The sequence below is a fragment of the Schistocerca gregaria genome, chromosome 1 (genome assembly GCF_023897955.1).
Source record: "Schistocerca gregaria isolate iqSchGreg1 chromosome 1, iqSchGreg1.2, whole genome shotgun sequence".
NCBI classification, from domain to species: Eukaryota; Metazoa; Arthropoda; class Insecta; order Orthoptera; family Acrididae; genus Schistocerca; species Schistocerca gregaria.
Genome location: NC_064920.1, coordinates 863,879,895 through 863,904,859, shown reverse-complemented (window position 1 = coordinate 863,904,859; position 24,965 = coordinate 863,879,895). Strand labels below are relative to the sequence as shown.

Below are 24,965 nucleotides of genomic sequence, written 5' to 3'. Positions count from 1 at the left end.
TAATGTTACAGGACTAGTCATTGAAATTTATTGTCAGAGGCTGTAGTTAAAAATCTATTATTTTATAGGTTCTGGATAAGTAAAAAAGACATGTTACCACAAAAAAGTTTCCATTATGTCAAAAATTATGGTACCTTTATATTGCAGAAGTCAGAATGTTGGCATCAGAAATATTTAACACAGAGTTGCTAACAGCAGAAAGAGCTAAAGTAGTTTTCAGGTAACTATCACTTTTACCATACCTGCCTCTGGAAATGGTCTTCATTGATATAGAGCCGCATCATCATCTCATCTGCTATGGGAAATTAACTGAGCATCAGCAGAATTGAGTTTCATGTTATATTGTGCGGACATGAATATGTTTGTGAGAGGGACGCAATTGCCGATGCAAAAGTATGTCTATCTTGTGGAAGAGTGTGTGTGTGTGTGTGTGTGTGTGTGTGTGTGTGTGTGTGTGTGTGGTGGGGGGGGGGGGGGGGGACCAGCCTAACCTAAAGTGCACTATGGGCAAGGTATTCTCCCTACAGTGAACAGTTCACTGCGTGGACCACCAGGCACACTCTCTTCTATCTTTTCAGCTACTGTGCGGTATATTTAGAGTTAATCGCTGTAAATGCCATTTGCAGATATGTTTTTGTGTTTTGTGGAATAGGTCATAAATATTTTTCAGTCAGAAAAAAAAAGGGAACTTCATTTGGTGGCAGGGAGTGAAATTGTACAGTAAATTTCCTAAAGGAATTGAAAATATAAATAAAGCCAACATATTAACAGTGTCCCCCCCCCCTCCTTAAACCATGGACCTTGCTGTTGGTGGGGAGACTTGCGTGCCTCAGCAATACAGATAGCCATACCGTAGGTACAACCACAACGGAGGGGTATCTGTTGAGAGGCCAGACAAATGTGTGGTTCCTAAAGAGGGGCAGCAGCCTTTTTAGTTGTTGCAAGGGCAACAGTCTGGATGATTGACTGATCTGGCCTTGTAACAATAACCAAAACGGCCTTGCTGTGCTGGTACTGCGAACGGCTGAAAGCAAGGGGAAACTACGGCCGTAATTTTTCCCGAGGGCATGTAGCTTTACTGTATGATTAAATGATGATGGCATCCTCTTGGGTAAAATATTCCGGAGGTAAAATAGTCCCCCATTTGGATCTCCGGGTGGGGACTACTCAAGAGGATGTCGTTATCAGGAGAAAGAAAACTGGCGTTCTACGGATCGGAGCGTGGCATGTCAGATCCCTTAATCGGCCAGGTAGGTTAGAAAATTTAAAAAGGGAAATGGATAGGTTAAAGTTAGATATAGTGGGAATTAGTGAAATTCGATGCCAGGAGGAACAAGACTTCTGGTCAGGTGACTACAGAGTTATAAACACAAAATAAAATAGGGGTAATGCAGGAGTAGGTTTAATAATGAACAGGAAAATAGGAATGAGGGTAAGCTACTACAAACAGCATAGTAAACGCATTATTGTGGCCAAGATAGATACGAAGCCCACACCTACTACAGTAGTACAAGTTTATATGCCAACTAGCTCTGCAGATGACGAAGAAAATGAAGAAATGTATGATGAAATAAAAGAAATTATTCAGACAGTGAAGGGAGAAGAAAATTTAATAGTCATGGGTGACTGGAATTCGAGTATAGGAAAAGGGAGAAAAGGAAACATAGTAGGTGGATATGGATTGGGGCTAAGAAATGAAAGAGGAAGCCGCCTGGTAGAATTTTGCACAGAGCGCAACTTAATCATAGCTAACACTTGGTTCAAGAATCATAAAAGAAGGCTGTATACATGGAAGAAGCCTGAAGATACCAAAAGGTATCAGATAGATTATATAATGGATAACAGGGATAATGGATAACAGGGATTTAGGGACCAGGTTTTAAATTGTAAGACATTTCCAGGGGCAGATGTGGACTCTGGCCACAATCTATTGGTTATGACCTGTAGATTAAAACTGAAGAAACTGCAAAAGGGTCGGAATTTAAGGAGATGGGACTTGGATAAACTGAAAGAACCAGAGGTTGTACAGAGTTTCAGGGAGAGCATAAGGGAACAATTGACAGGAATGGGGGAAAGAAATACAGTAGAAGAAGAAGGGGTAGCTTTGAGGGATGAAGTAGTGAAGGGAGCAGAGGATCAAGTAGGTAGAAAGACGAGGGCTAGTAGAAATCCTTGGGTAACAGAAGAAATATTGAATTTAATTGATGAAAGGAGAAAATATAAAAATGCAGTAAATGAAGCAGGCAAAAAGGAATACAAATGTCTCAAAAATGAGATCGACAGGAAGTGCAAAATGGCTAAGCAGGGATGGCTAGAGGACAAATGTAAGGATGTAGACACTTATCTCACTAGGGGTAAGATAGATGCTGCCTACAGAAAAATTAGAGAGACCCTTGTAGATAAGAGAAGCACTTGTATGAACATCAAGAGCTCAGATGGAAACCCAGTTCAAGGCAAAGAAGGGAAAGCAGAAAGGTCGAAGGAGTATATAGAAGGTCTATATAAGGGCGATGTACTTGAGGACAATATTATGGAAATGGAAGAGGCTGAAGATGAAATGGGAGATACGATACTGCGTGAAGAGTTTGACAGAGCACTTAAAGACCTGAGTCGAAACAAGGCCCCCGGACTAGACAACATTCCATCGGAACTACTGAAGGCCTTGGGAGAGCCAGTCCTGACAAAACTCTACCATCTGGAGAGCAAGATGTATGAGACAGGCGAAATACCCTCAGACTTCAAGAAGAATATAATAATTCCAATCCCAAAGAAAGCAGGTGTTGACAGATGTGAAAATTACCGAACAATCAGTTTAATAAGCCACAGCTGCAAAATACTAACATGAATTCTTGACAGACGAATGGAAAAACTAGTAGAAGCCGACCTCGGGGAAGATCAGTTTGGATTCCGTAGAAATACTGGAACACGTGAGACAATACTGACCTTACGACTTATCTTAGAAGAAAGATTAAGGAAAGGCAAACCTTCGTTTCTAGTATTTGTAGACTTAGAGAAAGCTTTTGACAATGTTGACTGGAATACTCTCTTTCAAATTCTAAAGTTGGCAGGTGTAAAATACAGGGAGCGAAAGGCTATTTACAATTTGTACAGAAACCAAATGGCAGTTATAAGAGTCGAGGGGCATGAAAGGGAAGCAGTGGTTGGGAAGGGATTGAGACAGGGTTGTAGTCTCTCCCTGATGTTATTCAATCTGTATATTGAGCAAGCAGTAAAGGAAAGAAAAGAAAAATTCGGAGTAGGTATTAAAATCCATGGAGAAGAAATAAAAACTTTGAGGTTCGCCGATGACATTGTAATTCTGTCAGAGACAGCAAAGGACTTGGAAGAGCAGTTGAATGGAATGGACAGTGTCTTGAAAGGAGGGTGATGCTGAGGGAATTAGATTAGGAAATGAGACACTTAAAGTAGTATTGGGGGAGCAAAATAACTGATGATGGCCGAAGTAGAGAGGACATAAAATGTTGACTGGCAATGGCAAGGGAAGTGTTTCTGAAGAAGAGAAATTTGTTAACATCGAGTATAGATTTAAGTGTCAGGAAGTCTTTTCTGAAAGTATTTGTATGGAGTGTAGCCATGTATGGAAGTGAAACATGGACGATAAATACTTTGGACAAGAAGAGAATAGAAGCTTTCGAAATGTGGTGCTGCAAAGAATGCTGAAGATTAGATGGGTAGATCACATAACTAATGAGGAAGTGTTGAATAGGATTGGGGAGAAGAGAAGTTTGTGGCACAACTTGACCAGAAGAAGGGATCGGTTGGTAGGACATGTTCTGAGGCATCAAGGGATCACCAATTTAGTATTGGAGGACAGCGTGGAGGGTAAAAATCGTAGAGGGAGACCAAGAGATGAATACACTAAGCAGATTCAGAAGGATGTAGGTTGCAGTAGGTACTGGGAGATGAAGAAGCTTGCACAGGATAGAGTAGCATGGAGAGCTGCATCAAACCAGTCTCGGGACTGAAGACCACATCAACAACAACAACAACAACAACAACAACATTAACAGTGGCTGTGAAGATATAATATACGCCATCCAATTTGCAAGCAGGAACTGTTAAGCTAATTGTGCAATAGTTCTCACACTTATTTGCACTTGTGGGATTGTGTGGATGATATTTTTCTAGAAGTCTGATATATCTCCACACTAGTAGATTCCACAAAGCAGCTCAATTAGTCGTCTGGTACCCACTACCACCAAAAATTTGACCTATACCTTCTGCTTTATTGGATAGCAAACCTTCTAAATCCCTGTTACCAAACTCTCACTCTTCTACTGGATTTCCTATGTTTGCCATATCGACCGACTTCTCTTCTTCTGTCACATTACCAGACAATTCCTCACCCTTGTAGAGGCCTTCAGTATAGCCTTTCCACGTATCTGTTCTCTGGAATTCCTCTTGCTCTCTTTTGGTTGACACCTTGAGCAGAGGGGAGGGCGGTATAGCTCCTTTGTATTTTGTGGCATTAGAAAAACTTATTGCACCTTCAGACACATTGCAAAAAATGAAATAGACATACTGAATCTAGTATAAATTTTATTGCTTTGAAACACATTTTACAGTGTAAAGCATCAGGACAGACTGTAGACAAGAGATTCAGTCAAATACTGCCGTTCACAAAACATGCAATTCACATAACCCTCAATCTGCATGAGAGCGTTCTTTGATGTTTGTTTCAGGCATTCAATAGAATGTAGTAATATTCATGAGACTCCCTTGGAATCATTTCCTTCTCATATAAGAGTAGGAACTTAAATAGTGGCAACTATTTATTCACAACTGATACAAAAGAGTTACGTGTTTGCACCTGGTACTGTCCTTCAAAGTAGTCATCAGCGTTGTGCAGAACCCGTTGCCAGCGATGTGGAAGGCGTTGTATACCTTTAGCAGAGCCTGTTCTGTTTCTGGTGCGAATGGAGCGGTCTATTACCTGTTCAGTCTCTGGAACAGATCTGAGGCGAATGCCATGAAGTGGGTCCTTCATCTTAATCAAATCAGAGTCACATGGACTTAAGTCTGGGGAGTATGGTAGATGCTACAGTACTTCCCAGCCCTATCGACCGAACAGAGCAGCCACGGCTTGCACTGTATGTGTCCCCACATTGTTCTGCAAAATGATGGCTGGGTTGTGCAGAAAGTGATGAACAGTAATACGACTTAAGTCCTTGTGGCTTTGATTTGATTCCGAAAATGAAGGAACCACTTCATGGCATTCGCTTCAGAACTGTTCCAGAGATTCAACAGGCAGTAGACTGCTCCATTCATACCATCAATAGAGCAGGCTCTGCTAATGGTATACTACGCCTTCCACATCGCTGGCAACGGGATCTACACAGCGCTGGTGACTACTTTGAAGGACAGTAACAGCTGCAAACATATTACTCTTTTGTATCAGTTGTGAATAAATAGTTACCACTATTTCACTTCCAATCCTTATATATTCTGAACATGTCCTTAAGTTTTGCAGTTGTGGTAGGAAATTTTTTTGTGTATAGGGACATGCATAGAAGAGGTCAAACCTTTATCTTCAAGGCTACTTCAATGTAATATCCATCAGATTCTGTCATATTAAAAATCAAAACAGGTTTCTTTCATTGTGGAATACATAAGCATTTTGCTGTGGAATTGTAGGGAAAGTCTTAGTTATTTTTACAGTTGAGAAAATTGTAGTACAGCCTTTTACGGACAATAGAAGGATAAGATTCGTACTGCAACTTCATAAGATTTTTGCCCGTTGTTGAGGAAGGTGTCTCTATTTTACAGTAATGTTTCAAAGTGGGTGATAAATAGACTGCAAGTTCAGATGGTTCTTGTGTGGCATAGTAAATACAGAAACCAACATAAATTTCTTCTGCTTATGCCCACGTCACTTGCGTGATATTTTGTCACATACATGTGATTTCAGTTTACTCTAATGTGCCATATGTCTCCTTCTACAAGTAACAAGTGCTATCTTGAATTTTCAGGTTCTATAATTAGTTACTTAGTGTGTTAGTTATTCGTATCTTCCATTGATCATAATTGTGACCTCTTGCTATAATATGGAATGAGTCAGTTTTACAATTGTAGTACATCTTCTCAGTGGAAAATACAGATGAAAACTTGCTGACCATTTAGGTGATTTCTAAATTTTTTAAGATCAAATTATGCACTGCAAGTTTTCTGAGGTATAATATTTAGTCACAAATTCATTTTGGAGTGTTAAAAACAGCTTGTACATTAAAATTTGCAATTGTGAGTCTTTAATCATTATGTGCTTGAATTTTTTATATGTTGAACTTCTTTCAATCCAAATCTCTTGTCCAAGTGTCACTTCTTGCCACTTTTGTGAAAAGGAGATAGAAGTAAGAAAAATATCTTCACCTAATAATTTTATACATTTCTTGTTATTCGACCTTTTGGTCAATTTTGGATATGATTTGCAGTGAACTGACATTTTTAGTCATAATTTCCCATTTATTCGAAAGCACTGTATATTGTGATTCAGTGGTCTGCATCAACTGAGATTAAAAATTTGTTTATATCATTATGTAAATAAAATAGAAAGAAACTTCCACATGGGAAAAATATATTAAAAACAAAGATTCCAAGACTTACCAAGCGGGAAAGCGCCGGCAGACAGGTACATGAACAAAACACACAAACACACACACAGAATTACTAGCTTTCGCAACCGATGGTTGCTTCTTCAGGAAGGAGAGGGCAACCATCGGTTGCGAAAGCTAGTAATTCTGTGTGTGTGTTTGTGTGTTTTGTTCATGTGCCTGTCTGCCGGCGCTTTCCCGCTTGGTAAGTCTTGGAATCTTTGTTTTTAATATGTTTATATCATTACTCGGATACTGACATTTAGCAGTTGTCCATGGTCGCTCTGTCCTCTGTGTCCAATTTAGGTATCTACTTTCAACCTCAAAATATTCAGTCTTTTTTTGTGGCTCATATTTATGGTTCATAAAAACTGTAAAACTGGAAATATATCTGAGAGTTATCTAAATAATTTGTGATTATTAACACTACATTTAGATTCAGTGATGAACATTACATTGGTACAGCTCTGGTGCATTCATAAAGTAGGCACATTAACTTGTTATATTACATTTTTACTTATTTTTTCGTCATCCTAAATGTATCTGTATTATTGGTATTGTTTCCATGATTAACAACAGCTGATTGGTTCAGTGCAGCCGGAAGGTAGAAATTTGCCAGGTAGATACTGAGCTGGTACTGCTTCAAGTGATATTTCTGGAGAATTGGAACCATCTAAGGAAAATAAGATTTTTTAAATTTTGTTTCAAGCCCTTTTTAGGATTCTCACATCTTTCTGAGTGTGTAGGTGTACTCTGCATCTATCAAAATAGTTATTTGTACTTGTCTGTAATAAACAGGCACATAAATGAACAGCTGAGTTCTCTTAATCAGATTTTTACACATGAAATGACTTGAATAATGATGAAACATATAACTGTAATTGCATGTAAGAAAATCCATCAGTACATCTAATAGACGTATTAGCATGGTCGCTTAGCATATCACATTCTTTGTTGTGATGTTATTTTGTAAGCTGTTATTAAACTTCATTGTTAACAGATTTTCTCTTACTTCATTGCAGCAACAAATTCTGACTTAAATCACCTTTATGATAATGCATTATTCTTTCAAAGTAAAATGTGTCTTTGTGTAAAATCTTTTGCTCAATATCTGTTGTGGGTAATACTAAAGTCATTTTATCTTTCTGAGATTCAAATCTCATTCATTATGGAGAGGTGTTGACTCAGCTCTTCAGACAGATAAATGTGAAAACGTGAAGGGTGTAGTAGAAAGCCAGCACATCAGCCAGAAGAATGAGTGAAGGAGTTAGTGCATAGGCAGTACGTGTTGTTGTTGTTGTGGTCTTCAGTCCAGAGACTGGTTTGATTCAGCTCTCCATGCTAAACTATCCTGTGCAAGCTTCTTCATTTCCCAATACCTACTGCAACCTACATCCTTCTGAATCTGTGTATTGTATTCATCTCTTGGTCTCCGTCTACGATTTTTACCCTCCACGCTGCCCTCCAGTACTAAATTGGTGATCCCTTGATGCCTCAGAACATGTTCTACCAACCAATCCCTTCTTCCAGTCAAGTTGTGCCACAAATTTCTCTTCTCCCCAATTCTATTCAGTACCTCCTCATTAGAATGTGATCTACCCATCTAATCTTCAGCATCCTTCTGTAGCACCACAGTTCGAAAGCTTCTATTCTCTTCTTGTCTAAACTATTAATCGTCCATGTTTCACTTCCATACATGGCTACACTCCATACAAATACTTTCAGAAACGACTTGCTGACACTTAAATCTATGCTTGATTTTAACAAATTTCTCTTCTTCAGAAACACTTTCCTTGCCATTGCCCATCATCATCATCACCATCATCATCATTTAAGACTGATTATGCCTTTGAGTGTTCAGTCTGGAGCATAGTCCCCCTTATTCCTCCATGATCCCCTACTCAGTGCTAACATTGGTGCCTCTTCTGATGTTAAACTTATTACTTCAAAATCATGCTTAACCGAATCCAGGTACCTTCTCCTTGGTCTGCCCCGACTCCTCCTACCCTCTACTGCTGAACCCATGAGTCTCTTGGGTAACCTTGCTTTTCCCATGCGTGTAACATAACCCCACCATCTAAGCCTGTTAACCCTGACTGCTACATCTATAGAGTTCATTCCCAGTTTTCTTTGATTTCCTCATTGTGCACACCCCCCTGCCATTGTTCCCATCTACTAGTACCTGCAATCATCCTAGCTACTTTCATATCCGTAACCTCAACCTTATTGACAAGGTAACCTGAATCCACCCACCTTTCGCTCCCATACAACAAAGTTGGTCAAAAGATTGAACGGTGCTCAGATAATTTAGTCTTGGTACTGACTTCCTTCTTCCAAAAGAGAGTTGATTGTAGCTGAGCGCTCACCGCATTAGCTTTGGTACACTTCGCTTCCAGTTCTTTCACTACGTTGCCATCCATTGAGAATATGCATCCTAAGTACTTGAAACCGTCCACCTGTTCTAACTTTGTTCCTCCTATTTGGCACTCAATCCGTTTATATCTCTTTCCCACTGACATTACTTTTGTTTTGGAGATGCTGATCTTCATACCATAGTCCTTACATTTCTGATCTAGCTCTGAAATATTACTTTCCAAACTTTCAATAGAATCTGCCATCACAACTAAGTCATCCGCATATGCGAGACTGCTTATTTTGTGTTCACCTATCTTAATCTCACCCAGCCAGTCTATTGTTTTCAACATATGATCCATAAATAATATGAACAACAGTGGAGACATGTTGCAGCCTTGTCTTTCCCCTGAAACTACTCTGAACCATGGACTCAATTTACCGTCAACTCTAACTGCTGCCTGACTATCGACGTAAAGACCTTTAATTGCTTGCAAAAGTTTGCCTCCTACTCCATAATCACGTAGAACAGACAATAACTTCCTCCTAGGAACCCGGTCATATGCCTTTTCTAGATCTATAAAACATAGATACAATTCCTTATTGCACTCGTAACACTTCTCCATTATTTGCCATAAGCTAAAGATCTGGTCCTGACAACCTCTAAGAGGCCTAAACTCACACTGATTTTCATCCAATTTGTCCTCAACTAATACTCGCACTTTCCTTTCAACAATACCTGAGAAGATTTTACCCACAACGCTGATCAAAGAGATTCCTCTGTAGTTGTTACAATCTTTTCTGTTTCCATGTTTAAAGATTGGTGTGATTACTGCTTTTGTCCAGTCTGATGGAACCTGTCCTGACTCCCACGCCATTTCAATTATCCAGTGTAGCCATTTAAGACCTGACATTCCACTGTATTTGATGAGTTCTGACTTAATTTCATCCACCCCAGCCTCTTTATTGCACTGCAATCTATTGACCATTTTCTCCACTTCCTCAAATGTGATCCTATTTCCAGCATCATTCCTGTCCCATTGTACATCGAAATCTGAAACATTACTGATCGTGTATTCACCTACATTGAGCAGCTCTTCAAAATATTCCCTCCATCTGTCCAAGGCATCAACAGGATTCACCAGCAGTATTCCTGACCTGTCCAAAATACTTGTCATTTCCTTCTTACCTCCCTTTCGAAGACTGCTAATTACACTCCAGAATGGTTTTCCAGCAGCTTAACCCAAGGTCTCCAACCTATTTCCAAAGTCTTCCCAAGAGTTCTTCTTGGATGCTGTAATTATCTGTTTGGCTTTGTTTCTTTCTTCAACATACCAATCCACATTTTATATCCTCTCTACTTCGACCATAATAAGTTATTTTGCTCCCCAAGTAGCAAAACTCATTTACTACTTTAAGCATCTCATTTCCTAATCTAATTCCCTCATCATCACCCGATTTAATTCGACTACATTCCATTATCCTCATTTTGCTTTTGTTGATGTTTGTCTTATATCCTCCCTTCAAGACCATTCTGTTCCATTCTGTTCAGCTGCTCTTCCATGTCCTTTGCTGCCCCTCGACTCTTATAACTGCCATCTGGTTTCTGTACAAATTGTAAATAGCCTTTCGCTCCCTGTATTTTACCCCTGCCACCTTCAGAATTTGAATGAGAGTATTCCAGTCAACATTCTCAAAAGCTTTCTCTGAGTCTACAAATGTTAGAAACGTAGGTTTGCCTTTCCTTAATCTATTTTCTAAGATAAGTTGTGCAGTCAGTATTGCATCGCGTGTTCCAACATTTCTATGGAATCCAAACTGGTCTTTCCCAAGGTTGGTTACTACCAGTTTTTCCATTCACCTGTAAAGAATTCATGTTAATTAGAGCCGTGGCTTCTTAAACTGATGGTTCGGTAATTTTCACATCTATCAACACCTGCTTTCTTTGGGATTGGAATTATTATATTCTTCTTGAAGTCTGAGGGTATTTCGCCTGTCTCATACATCTTGCTCACCAGATGGTAGAGTTTTGTCAGGACTGGCTCTCCCAAGGCCGTCAGTAGTTCCGATGGAATGTTGTCTAGTCCGGGGGCCTTGTTTCGACTCAGGTCTTTAAGTGCTCTGTCAAACTCTTCACGCAGTATCGTATCTCCCATTTCATCTTCAGCCTCTTCCATTTCCATAATATTGTCCTCAAGTACATCGCCCTTATATAGACCTTCTCTATATACTCCTTCGACCTTTCTGCTTTCCCTTCTTTGCCTTGAACTGGGTTTCCATCTGAGCTCTTGATGTTCATACAAGTGCTTCTCTTATCTCTAAGGGTCTCTTTAATTTTTCTGTGGGCAGCATCTATCTTACCCCTAGTGAGATAAGTGTCTACATCCTTACATTTGTCCTCTAGCCATCCCTGCTTAGCCATTTTGCACTTCCTGTCGATCTCATTTTTGAGACGTTTGTATTCCTTTTTGCCTGCTTCATTTACTGCATTTTTATATTTTCTCCTTTCATCAGTTAAATTCAATATTTATTCTGTTACCCAAGGATTTCTACTAGCCCTCGTCTTTCTACCTACTTGATCCTCTGCTGCCTTCAGTACTTCATCCCTCAGAGCTACCCATTTCTTTCCCCCATTCCTGTCAATTGTTCCCTTATGCTCTCCCTGAAACTCTGTACAACCTCTGGTTGTTTCACTTTATCCATGTCCCATCTTCTCAAATTCCGACCTTTTTGCAGTTTCTCCAGTTTTAATCTACAGTTCATAACCAATAGATTGTGGTCAGAGTCCACATGTGCCCCTGAAAATGTCTTACAATTTAAAACAAGGTTCCTAAATCTCTGTCCTACAATTATATAATCTGTCTGAAACCTTCCAATATCTCCAGGTTTTTTCCATGTATACAACCTTGTTTCATGATTCTTGAACCAAGTGTTAGCTATGATTAAGTTATGCTCTGTGCAAAATTCTACCAGGCGGCTTCCTCTTTCATTTCTTACCCCATTCCATATTCACCTACTACATTTCCTTCTCTTCCTTTTCCTAGTAACAAATTCCAATCACCCATGACTATTAAATTTTCATCTCCCTTCATTATCTGAATAATTTCTTTTATCTCATCATACATTTCATCAATCTCTTTGTCATCTGCGGAGCTCTTTTTACCAATGTACATAGACCCTGTTGCATTGATACGATAGATGACAACTTAAAGCATGAAGATATCGGTCTGTATGCGTGGGCTTACGATAAACTCTATATCCTAATGTCCCATCATCTCTCTTGTGGACCAAGACATCTAAAAACGGAAGTTTTCCACCCTTTTGAATTTCCATAGTGAACTTAATATTGGGATGCAGACATTTAAAATGATCTAGAGCATCCCTCTCATTGGCCGTACCATAAACGTATCGTCAACGTATCTCCAGAAGCAAATTGGTTTTAAGAACGCCGTCTTCAGTGCCATGTCCTCAAAATCTGCCATAAACAAATTGGCAACTATGTGGGATAATGGACTTCCCACAGCCACTCCATTAATTTGTTCAAAGTATTTGTCATTAAATAAAAAATACGCCGACATCAACACATGGCGACTAAGCTTAGTTGTTTCTTCATACAATTTTTCCCCAATCAACTGCAAAGAATCTTCAAGAGGAGCTCTGGTAAAAAGAGACACAACATCAAAACTAACAAGCAAATTCGTGGGACTGAGACACAAATACTTCAAACACTGAATAAAAACCAGAGAATTGGATATGTGGTGTTCACATTTTCTGACATGGGGACTGAGAATGGACACTAAATACTTGGCTAAGTTGTAAGTAGGAGCATCTGAATAGCTGACAGTAGGCTGAATGGGTACTCCCTGCTTGTGTATCTTAGGTAAACGATATAATCTCAGCGGGACTGCAGCATCAGGTCGAAGTTTTTTCAGAACATCGTCAGATAATGAACTCTTCTTCAAAAGTGAAAGCGTCTTGCATTTTATACGTTCGGTTGGCTCATTCTTCAATCTTCGGTATGCCAAGTCTGCAAGCAAAAGATCCATTTTATCCACATAATTGTCCCGCAAAAGAAGAACGGTTGCATTACCCTTGTCTTCTGGAAGAATTACTAAATCCTGGTCTTTTCTGATGGAACAGATCACGGCTCTTTCAAGTGAGGAAATGTTACGTCGCAGGGGTGGCACCTGATGCAATGTATGAGAGACCTCTTGCCTAACATCATCTGCTAGATCGCCAGGAAACCTGGACACCACTTGTTCAATGGTGGAAATGAATTCCATGATGGGAACATTCCTGGGTGTAGGTGCAAAATTCAATCCCTTTTCCAATACTGCCAGCGTAGCATATTCCAGTTGTTTGGTTGTGAGATTAATCTTAATATGTCAATGGGTGTCATCATCCATTATTGTAGACTGAGAAGGAAGCTGTTGAAACTTGGAAGATTGCTACTGACGACATTTGCATGGACCCAGTCTGATATTGCACAGGATGAACTGTCAGCTCAATTCCAGGATGCAGCAGACAGCAATGCTGAAACTTTCAAATGCAAATAAAATAAATCCTTGGATTTGAAATCCAGTTGCCTACGTGTAAAACGAATGTGCTCCCTTACTAAGACAAAACCAGCATGCTTCTGAATGCTGTTGGCCATTCTTGTCCCATTGTAATGAACAATTCTGGCAAATTTAGGTATTATACCTACAGTCCAGCATCTCAGCAGAAAAGTGCGGGTGGTCAGTAACTTCTCCTTCTTCTTACGAAGTTTATCAAACTTCCTTACAAGTTCAAACATCTCCTCCCCGTAGAGGCTCTTTATGTGGCTCTGTAAACTTTCCCAGCGTAATAATTCGTTGTACTCATATCAGGTCTCCAACCGGAATATCTTGTCATCCAGACACAATATTTCGGCTGTCCATCTGCCCGCCATCTTCAGGTGAGTAGGCCGTCGCACTATCTTGCCGGTGAGGGGGAAGTTGCTGAGCTTATGACAAATGTTTAAACAAATTTGGAAACTATGTCGAAAAATAGAGAAACATGTAAGGAGTTAAATAAAAACAGTTTTTAAAAAATCTTTGATGGTTTGTATTTTAAGAAATTGGATCTTGCTTGCCGAACTTTTGCAGGATTCAAAAGTGAATTTTGCTTTTTGACATAAAATATAATCAGTTTCTTTTTAAGACCATTTGGTTTGTGCCAATTCCTTTTTGTCCTCATAAGGTTGTGTTAAGGACAAATGTTGTTGTTTTTGTTGTTGTTGAAAAATTCTATTTATTTATGAGCTCTGTTATTTCTCTTATCGTCTGAAGATTTGGTTTAATTCTTGATGTTAAAATGCCACATCAAATTTCCATGTATGGTAATGCTTCATTGTTAGTTCCTTATGAGAAGCAGCATTTCTTTTGATTCATTTGTTGTGCAATTCTATTCTGCAATCACATATTTAAATATCTCTCATTTAGACTTTTGTGCCATGGTTGAAAGAAGGAACTGTACTGCAATTTCTACACTGAAATAACTTCCGAAGACCAGTTACTCTGTTGTCTCGTCATCCTCGGTTCCGATGCCAGTTTGATTACTGTTTTGCTGGGTAGATGGCTCAACCCATTTTTATTTGGAAATAGAGAGGAGGGAAATGCCCCCACCTAAGCCCTAATTTTGCTTTTGCTCAGAAATTTCATAAAGACCTCGGCTTTATTTTAATCTGTGATGAAGCTCTGTTTGCTTTTTTAGCTACATTCTAACATGGCTGTTGAGCTTTGGTAGCTCTTTCCCATCCTTCACAACCTTGCTCAGCAGATACATGTCTATAGTGTACTGTACAATACCCCTGAATGTTGTCCATTGATGCTTCTCATTTTCTGCTTCAAAGGTAAATGTTAAAAGTTGACTGTTCAGGTAATCTGCAGTCTGTTTCTTGTCGTAGTTACTAGACAGAAATACTTTCCTATCATTCTTAACAATCTCTTTCACATTTGTCGTGATTAGTGGTACAACAGCCTTACGTTTACTGATGACCTACTCTTCGCAAGTGAATTGGTTGAGGTCTGCCACCAAGAAATCTAAGATATTACCAATGGTACCATCATGTGTCAGTTCTCTAACTGCTTGAGATAATTATTGGATAAGATATTTAATACAATATTATTAAACAAACCCTGTCCCAGATACTTATTCTAAATGTGTGAGACACAAAAGTTTGAGTACTCGCACAACAGTTGAAAATTTATAAATTAAATAAAGAAAGGTATATCAGAGAAGGCACACATGAATATTCTTTGATGTTCCTGTCCAAAGAGTTTTTGACATTGGTGTATGAGTTGCTTTCATGTACATTTTTATTCTTTAACAAGAAAAGATGCTGTCAGTTGCTGTAGTTCTGCAACAATAACTTTCATAGTTATCAGAAATGATTACATGTCACCTTTTCTGAGGGTAGAAATTTTTTATTTTGCCTCTACCAGTTTCAAGTCACCTTCATCATACGGTATGCAGTTGTATGCAGTTCTTAGTGTTTGTGTGCATTGCTGTGTGGAGTTATTTGCATTTGTGTGGTTAATCTTGATGCACTTGTGGATTTACAGTTATTTGCCAGCTGTGATCATTCTACACTGCTACACAAACTATGCCACATTTAACACCTCCCACATTCTTAAAAACTTAATTGCGAGTGCACCAATATTAACCCCATGGATGCAAATGATCCCCCCCCCCCAATGCTACAAACAAACACTAAAAACTGTACACCATCTGATGATGTCACTAGGTGACATGGTATCTGATAGTGGTAAAATAAAAAAATATCTTATGTAAACAAAAGGCATCTGGTTGCAATCATTTATTATAGTTTTTGTTCATCACAGTTGCTTGGTTGCACATCTATATTGGATAAAAGTTTTAATAACTCCTGTTGTTCCATATTCTATTATCTGAACCTGCTATATTACTTCTTTAATATATTCGTTTGTTTTCATATTTTATCCCAAATGAAATTTTTATGTACTTTTCATAGTATTGAAACATTTAGCAATTTGACTAGTGTGCTAGTTTACAAATTTTTCTACTTTTATTTACAGGACTTTTGGAATGCTGAAGCCTGATGTGGCTGATAAATATGGTGAAATACTGAAAATGATTTATGCAAATGACTTTAAAATAACAAAATTGAAGATGGCACGCCTTACAAAGGAACAAGCACAGGAGTTTTATAAAGAACATGAGGGAAAACCATTTTTGCCGTACGTGTAAAGCAAAGTATACTGTCAATGAAAATGAGCATACTAGATACCAGTGTGTTATAAATCCTTTCTATATGTGACTATTTATACTTTTCCAGCATATTAATTGATATTTTTGATGGGTCTGCATCTGAATCATACAGACATCTAGACACAATGTTTCTACACTCAATCTGGCCACTCTCTTCAGGTGAAAAAATTACCTGCTAATCTCACAGGAGATTCTCACCTGAAGATGAAAGCCAGGTGGACTGTAGAAATATTTTACCTCGATGATTGTATGATCCAGCTGCAGATCCATCAAGAATATCATCATCCTTTCTTTGTGTTTGCAAATGTCATTAAACTGCGGATTGTTTATGATAAATTATTCTAACTGATTATAAAATGTATTTGGATATCAATTAGAATATTTTCAAAAGATCACAATTTGTCTGCTAACATGTTACGATTAAAATTTCACATGTCTAATTTCAATGGTATTTCTGCATTTGCTATTGCTATTTCAAAGTCTTATTTCACGGAAGAGGGGTAATTACACCACAGTACTTTCTGTGTCTCATTGATTATGGAATTTATTTTGTGTCCCGTTATGGAATTTATTTAGAGTCCCTTTATTAATATAAGGGGTGATCAAAAAGTTTTCATTCAGAGGCCGTACAGTCCAGAATCAGTAAGACTATCACGTAAGATCGCTGTGAGTATTGAGCCAATCATTGTATTGATGCACCAAGTTGAAGATACTCATTTCATAAAACACTGTAACTGCCTAATGCACATCCTTGTCCAACAGGAACTGACGACCCTTCAAGGCTTTTTTTAAGGACTAAAGGCGTGAAAATTGTATGAGGGGATTGCATGAGTTGGCGTGGCTTCTGCGATACATTTGTGCTACTAGCCCTTACTGCGAGCCAGCAGCACATTTTGCTCACTTGCAATTAAACAGTGTTGAGCTCACTAATTAGACTACTGTTGCCAACACAGGCATATTTGTATTTAATATTAACGACTGATTTAATTGTATAAGAATACCAATTCTCACTCATTGACTTCAGGAGATGGGGCAACTTCTGCATTACAACATTTTCAGTATGGGGACGGGCGTTATTGTGAGGCAGCAGCATCCCTTGTAACAGATTTCTTAGGCTTCCATCCTTGACTGCCTGCCATAATTTCTCCAAGACTGCGCAGTACCGATCCCCAGTGATGAAGACACAAGGTACCTTGAAATCAATAAGCAGTCAAGAGATCAACCAACAGCTTCTGTCAGATTCCTCTTTACTTGCCTTTATAGGTCAGTGTTATTTACTTTTTTAGTAGAAATTTGAGAATACATTGGTTTCCATACTTCGTTGAAGAAGAAAGTATTGCAAGACAGAGAAGCTGTAAATCATTGTGTCATCTGTGCATAGCGAACAGCTATATTTTGAGTGTAGGATGGCAATTGTTGCTCTGATGAGGGAGAATCCAGTTGGGATAGGCAGCTTTTTGAATTATTTTAGTTGGTTGTGTTTGAAAGCTTTGTTGAATTGTAGAAATGAAATACTGTAACATGTGGAGTAGCTGTATAATTTAATTTTAATTGTGAGACAGATTTTTTCCATTACCCGATGTACAACGTTATGGTTACTGTGTCCATAACGTTGTATAGCAGTTACTGAAAAATGGTCTCTGACTGCAGTTGATCATAAAATTAAAAATAAGTTATACAGCAGCTTCATGTGTTACATTATGTCAGTTCTGTGTTTGAATTATGTTGAGACTTCATTTATCAAATGAATTTTGATAGGTCAGACCCATGTGGAAGTTGATTAAATGGTCATTCTACTTTTGTTGTTAGGCTCTAGCAACAGTTTCTACCTACAGGTTCCCGAATGCAGCAAGAAGTTACAGCATGCAATGGTGGTTGAACTGATATTTGTAGTTATTTTAACTTATTTTTACTAACTCATTCCAACTATGTGTGCTATTGTTGCATTCACTTGAAGTGAATGTACCTCTGTTTGCATGTAATGGTGGTACTTTGTGCCAGGCACATGGCAGCACATTTTATTGGAGAGAAAATTCAAATGTGTTATTGCTGTGATTGTTTGCAGTCTCGCATTTTTATTCTGTGGCTAAGAGCCATTGAAATTCTACATAGATTACATGAAAGCAGGGAATTAGCAAGGAACTGGATGTATGGATACATTGATTATTAAGGTGGTAGTGATGACATTAAATTGTAAAGGGTGGTAAAGTTGAAGCCTTCGGTGAGTTCCATCATAGACTAAAATTATGAGATCTTCAGTAGTATGATCAAAGGCTAAAATTTTTTAGACTAATCTTCAGTATCTAGAGCTTGGAGTGTGTGTCGTGCACATGTTTGGTGATAACGAATTTATGAAGCAGGTGTACAGTATGGGTCAAACTTGGAGTGATGTTGAATATACTGTGCATTGTATCAAAGGTTACCTGAATAAAAACACAAAGGTACACTGCAAAGTTTGATTTATAAAGATTTCTTCTGTTATGAGAGAAAGAGATGAAAGCTTTGCCTTGCTGTAGGAGATATGTGCAAACAGCCGAAATGATGTAGTATTTAGGTAAGGTAGGAGAGGCCTTTGAAATCCTATTCATAGTGTGAGATAATGTTCAAAACAGATCTGGATGGCACATAAATAGCATAGTTTTATTGAGAGAAAAAAATGGCTGATTCTGTTTCTCTTGTTGAAGCCAGTTTGCTTCTGTGTCTATATTGTGAGTTGAGGGTTGACTTATATGTATGTGGACCATATATATAAAATCAGAAAAAAGGTATTTTTCTCCACAAGTTATTTCTTGTGTTACAGATTCTTAGTTGAGTTTATGACATCAGGACCTGTACTAGCAATGGAACTAGTTGCGGAAAATGGTATAGCCAAATGGCGCGAAACTATTGGACCAACAGATTCTGAGGTTGCCCGTACAAGTGCCCCAGAGAGTGTGAGAGCAAAGTACGGCAAAGACAAATCATACAATGCTGTTCATGGATCTGATTCAGTAGAAGCTGCTGAAAGGGTATACCTTTTTTGATGATTATGTTTTTAATTGCTTCATAGGAGGAGAATTGCCTTAAGTAGTGGTTGATGTGACAGTGTTGAAGTAATTATGTTCATGTAGTCTCTGTGTACTACAGTTATTTCATGCTTTCATTAACATAAGTAAAGCTATCTGTTTACCAAATTAAAAGGAAAATACATATGCTTTGAATCAACAGGCGGCAATAATACATTTAAAATGAACATAGGCTAAGTTAGTAAATTTTCAGTCACTTACATGTCCTGAATCAACAAGTGGCAATAATACATATAAAATGAACATAAGTTAGTATATTTTCAGTCTTCATACTAAGTGTACTGTTCTAAGTGTAGTATCCATTCTTCCATGTCTGTCAAGGTTAGCAGCTCTGCACATGGTGAGATGAGTGAGTTTCGTACTCTTGTAAATATAAGTCATTTAGTTTGCAGTAGCACTTGGTGTAGTTGACATAACTCAATAAATGCAGGGTGACAGTTACTGAACTATATGAAATAAAATCATCATAAATTCTGAATCGTTTGCATTAGAACATTCAAACTGCACAGTTGACCATGGGGTATGATGGGAATTAGTATGCTTATGTATGGTTTGGTTTAGCAAAGAAGCTCACTTTCATTTGGATGAGTTCATCAGCAAGCAAAATTGATGCATTTGGGGGACTGGGAATCCACATTTCATGATCGAGAAGCCTCTTCACTCTCAATGGGTTACTGTGTGGTTTGCAATGCCCAGTCATGCAAATATCAATGTGATATTCCTAGATGGCGTGGTGACTACCAAATAGTATGTGAAAGTTTTTGGAAGATAATTTCATTCCCATTACCCAAAGTGACCCTGATTTTGACAAGATTTGGTTCATGCAAGACAGAGATCGATCGCATTGAAGCAGGAGAGTGTTTGATGTCCTGGAAGAGCACTTTGGGAACTGCATTCTGGCTCTGGGGTACCCAGAGGCCACTGGCGTGGGCCATGGCTGCCATATTCTCTGGATCTGAACATGTGTGACTCTTTTTTGTTGGGCTATATTATAGACAAGATGTACAGCAATGACCCAAAAACCATTGAGGAACTGAAAACAGCCATTCAGGAGGTCATTGACAGCATCAATGTTCTGACACTTCAGCGGGTCATGCAGAATTTCGCTGTGCATCTGCACTACATAGTCGCCAGTGATGGTGGGCATATCAAATGTCATAACATAAGTCCAAATATTCCTAGTGATGTTTACATGTCGAATAAAGTGTGTGATGCTGTAGTTTGTAACTAATTTACTTTTTTTTCATCTAGTTAAATAATTGTCACCCTGTATGTGAATTAATGTGTGGTTTAAGCCGTGTAAAATGTTCCAGTCTTCTTTCTGTATTATTCCGGGAAACCCAAAAGGATTGCAAAGTCTGGTCATAGTCACATTTTTGTCTATGTTTTGGCACTGTAATCATAGTTGTACTTTTTTGTGTATCCAGCAATTAAAGTAGAGCTTATCTCTTCATTATTTAGTTCATACCTCTGGAAGGTAGTGTAAATTTTAATTTTTTTTCCCATAAAACTTGTACGAGTAGTTCTTTTTACACACAGTTGGGTATAGGCCAAATTTTTGTAAATGTATTTCCTTGTTTCTCAGTAATTTAATTAAGTCATTATTACCAAATTAATATTTGATCATTATTCAAAAGTGTCTCACTTGCCTTAGAATTGTTGTTTCCTTGGTATTGTGTGATGGATGCTATAGTTTTTTTTTCAATTGGGTTACAGTAGTGGTGTGGTAATCAGGAAAGTAAATGAATTTCTTCAGTGGTTTTGTAGGATAGGCAATAGAGTTAGGAAGATAATGGAAGGAGACGAGAAAATTACTGCCCTAGGCTGAATTATATATAGCTAGAAATGATTTGGGATGGTGAAAGAGGAAGAATGGTGAAAAATGGTAATAGGTCATAGAAGGAACAGGCATAGAACTTCATCTGACAGCTTTGTGATATTAGGAAAAATAACTATGACTTATTGCTTCATTTAGAAATGGGTAATCCTTAGGTAGAGACAGGTATAGACAGGGCACAACATTTTTTCAATAATAAATAGAAAAATAAGGATGTCAAGTTAAGAGAGAGAAAATTTTGTTGTTATATGGTTCTTGTGCTAGAAGTGTTTGCTGACTTTGGTAGGATAAACCTGGATAAGAAACAAAGTCACAGATAATTTTTTTTTGTACCTCCTGCTGATCTGTGTCAGGTGACAAGGATTTTGGATAACTTTGTAAAGCATCCAGGAAACAGAACACTGTGGTTGTAGTGGGTTTTCTGGACAGTAGTATTGACAGGCAACTTAGGTACAATATCATGTGTGAGCTGGTGAAGGCAACATCACCATTGAGAGTTACCAGTGTTGAATTTGTATCTGTTCTGAAATGCTATGACTGACCTCATTTGAACTCTTCAGCCAGGAGAGTTAACTTGGAATTGGATGACTGCTTACATTGCATGCATGGTCACACATTGGCATGGTTCCTATTGATTCTGGCAACAGATGTGATTACACTAGGCATGCCCTTTCCAGCAGAAAATGGATAGGTAACATGGTTTGGTTAATAGAAGAAAAGCCAAGGAACCAAAGGAGGAGGGGGAGCTCTATCATGAGTGGTAAAGTATGTTAAAAGTGCCATTGCTGCACCTAGGGTATGGAGGACAGAAAGCAACCAGGATTTAAAATAAGTTAGTATTGAAAAAATTTTCAGTTGGAAAAAGGAACTAAACAGTTTAATTTCAGCAGAAGACAGCAATACAAACAATTGTTAGTTGAGGAAAAACTTAAAAAAAAATACAATAAAACTTGCACCTTAACACCAGCTTCGAGCAAGCAGTCTTCATGAACTTATAGAGCATCTGTTTCAAGTGTGGAAAGAAATTCCTCACAATGACATTCAGATGCTGTTTACTTTCATATTACAACAAATACAAGAGTGTATTCATACCTGTGGATCACACCTGATACTGATGTTGATGTTATTGTGGATTTTTACTTCACCTGAAGGGGCTAGAACTTGATGAACCTTAACTGTGCATAGCTACAGGGTGAATGGGGAAGCATGATTGAAATATCAAAAAGATGGTATTAGACCTTATGATTAATAGTCGGCTTTATGTGGAATTCAGTTTAACAATGCCAGAATGGATTAGGAAATGTGAGTGATGCACCAAGAATATCCAGAGAAGTGTACAGCATATTTATTTTACAGTTCATGAACCTGTGAGGCAGTTACCCATATAAAGCAGTCGAGGAAAGAAAAATTTCACTGACTACACCATATTTGTTGGTGAAAAGAAAATTACTGATAGTTTGATTGCAACATCACTGAATAAATAAAAACCCAAAAGATATTCGTGCCATTTTTTTCTGTTCACATTAGCTGCATGTAAAATACATCATTATCCATACACCTTATGAGCCAGAAGAATATGTTGTCAATGGTAATATGTAGTCCACCCATTAATATTCGTCTTTAAAGTTATGGGTAGAAGCACATAGTGCTCGTATCTGTAGGGCAGATTTTACAGTGAATCAATTCATCTGAGAAAGAAGCATGTGATTAGTTGGTGGTTTGTACTGTCACAAAGACTGAATGGCCTCGGAATCAAGAGTAGCCTTTCAGTTTGAGTATATGACCATCTCACGTTTTTATGAATCATTAGTCACGAGGAGACCAGTTAGTCAGCAGCTGGGAAATGTTCAAGTGTGACAAAAAATGGAAAGATTTATTTGAAAAGAAAATATTAAGTAGAGTAATTTGTCTCTTACCTTCTAGGCTTTACAGAAATTCTCCTGTATACTCTGCAGGATTAGCACTCCTGGAAGAAAGTATATTGGAGACACATGGCTTAGCCACTCTGGAAACTGTGTCTTAACTATTCTTACTCAAGTTTAATCTGAGGTACTGCTAAGGATGGTTCTTTTTTTTGGAGAGAATTGGGATATGGTTAATTCAGGTAGTACAATCGAAGAGCTGTGATTACTGAAATTTATGTGGCAGGTTTTACTTAAGATTTACTTCCAGTTGTCAAGTCAGGTTGCCGTTTATGGTTGAGCTCAAACAGTAAATGTGTCCAAGATAATAATTCATGGCTTCTGAAAAGACAGCAAAGTCAGTCTTTTAAATATTATGCCAGAAATGGAGTGGTCAACCTAGTTGCCCACCGAGCATTGTATCTTAAACTATAGAACTATCTGTAGGGTAAGTAGGTTTTGTGAGCTGGAAGGCTTACCTAGGTATGTACGGCTCTGTCCAGGTGCACTCTTAATTTTCCTAGCTGCTCGTGGGACCACGATGGAAACCTTGAAATTAAATTCTTCCACTCCAGCAAAATGGGTGTACCGCTGGTGGATATCAACATCGAGCCAGTTCTCCTGACTCTGGGATTTTCCAGAGTTCTGATATTAATAGTAACAGAATGCATGCTGCTGGTCAGAATTTGTTTATATTAGTTAAAAGGGACAGAGGACAGCTTTGAGAGAGTTTCCCTTTTTACATTCAAAAGGGTTTAGAGGGCATGGCAGAACTTTAAAATCTGTCAAGTGATTATGAAATGGGACACTGTCAATAGAAATGTCTAGTTCCCAAGAAGTAATGAACCTCGAGAAAGCTCAGTGTCTTGGAGAGTATGCCATCGAAACTGAACTGCACAACACCTTGAACTGCAGCAAAGATGTTGTGTCATGCAGACATCTTGTCAGTATTCCCAAAGAGGAACTGAAAGCTGAGTGGGCCAACGAAGGGATTGTTGACACTGAAAATATAATACTCATTTATATTTACTTTCAACAGCACAAAGCTTCCATAGCATGTGAAAACAGGTTTCCTTGGCTTAAATGTGTGGTCTTAGTTCTCAACCCAATGCACTGTGTTAGATGCCAGCACTTTCGACACACCAGTCTCGGCTGTAAAGTAGAAGTCACTTGTGGCATATGTGATGAAGGCTGCTCATGAAGAAGTTAGTTGTTCATCTCCTCCAAAGTGTGTAAATTACTGTGGAGATCACAGTGTCTGGAGAAGGGACTGCAATGTCTTCCTTGAAGAAAGGAAGATACAGGAGTTTAAAACAACAAAGTGCATCTCATATGGTGTAGCCAAAAAGACCCATAAGGACATTCAGCCCCTTATGTTCACTACCTCCTTAGCTTCTGTTCTTAAACAGGAAGTTCATAAAACTGATGATGCAACACGAATGGGAGGTTTGTGGCATCAGCACTAGTACCTATGTTTGTCAGTGCTCTTGTGTTGCTGCATTTATTTCGAAGCACATCCAGAACTTTAGAAAAGGCCATGGTTTCTGATGTTGCAGACCTCCCTGCCTCTCTAAAGGGTCACTCTAGTCCACAATCCAGAGCTGCAACTACGACTGCTGGAGTTGTGGCTCTTAAGCCTCCCCAGGCCAAAAAATTGAAGAGGAAGCATCAACTCCTGATGGCAATGGGAAGTAAATCGTCTGATTATATTGATGTCATTCTCACTGACATCTCTCATGATTCGTCTTCAAAGCCTATGGACTTTGATCTCATCTTGGGGCTCTTGTCTCTCTCCACGACTGAGCATCCACCTTTTGTGGGCACCCCTCTTCGCCACCAATCAATGTCTGTGACACCTTGTGTATCTGTGGCCACATGCGCAGTGATGGGGACTGCAGGTTTAAAAGAAACGAGCTAGTGCTGGAGCACCAGA

General features: G+C 38.5%; 1 protein-coding gene across 5 annotated transcripts in view; it reads left to right on the top strand.

The window, feature by feature from the left end:
* LOC126272936 (nucleoside diphosphate kinase 7) overlaps window positions 1-24,965 on the top strand; it is a 100,850-nt gene that overhangs the window by 47,202 nt on the left and 28,683 nt on the right. For all 5 annotated transcript variants that reach the window (XM_049976246.1, XM_049976274.1, XM_049976238.1 and 2 more), the window contains 2 exons: window positions 16,037-16,198; window positions 19,030-19,237. In XM_049976246.1, the coding sequence (XP_049832203.1) occupies window positions 16,037-16,198; window positions 19,030-19,237 (370 nt within the window). The remainder of the gene's footprint in view (window positions 1-16,036; window positions 16,199-19,029; window positions 19,238-24,965) is intronic.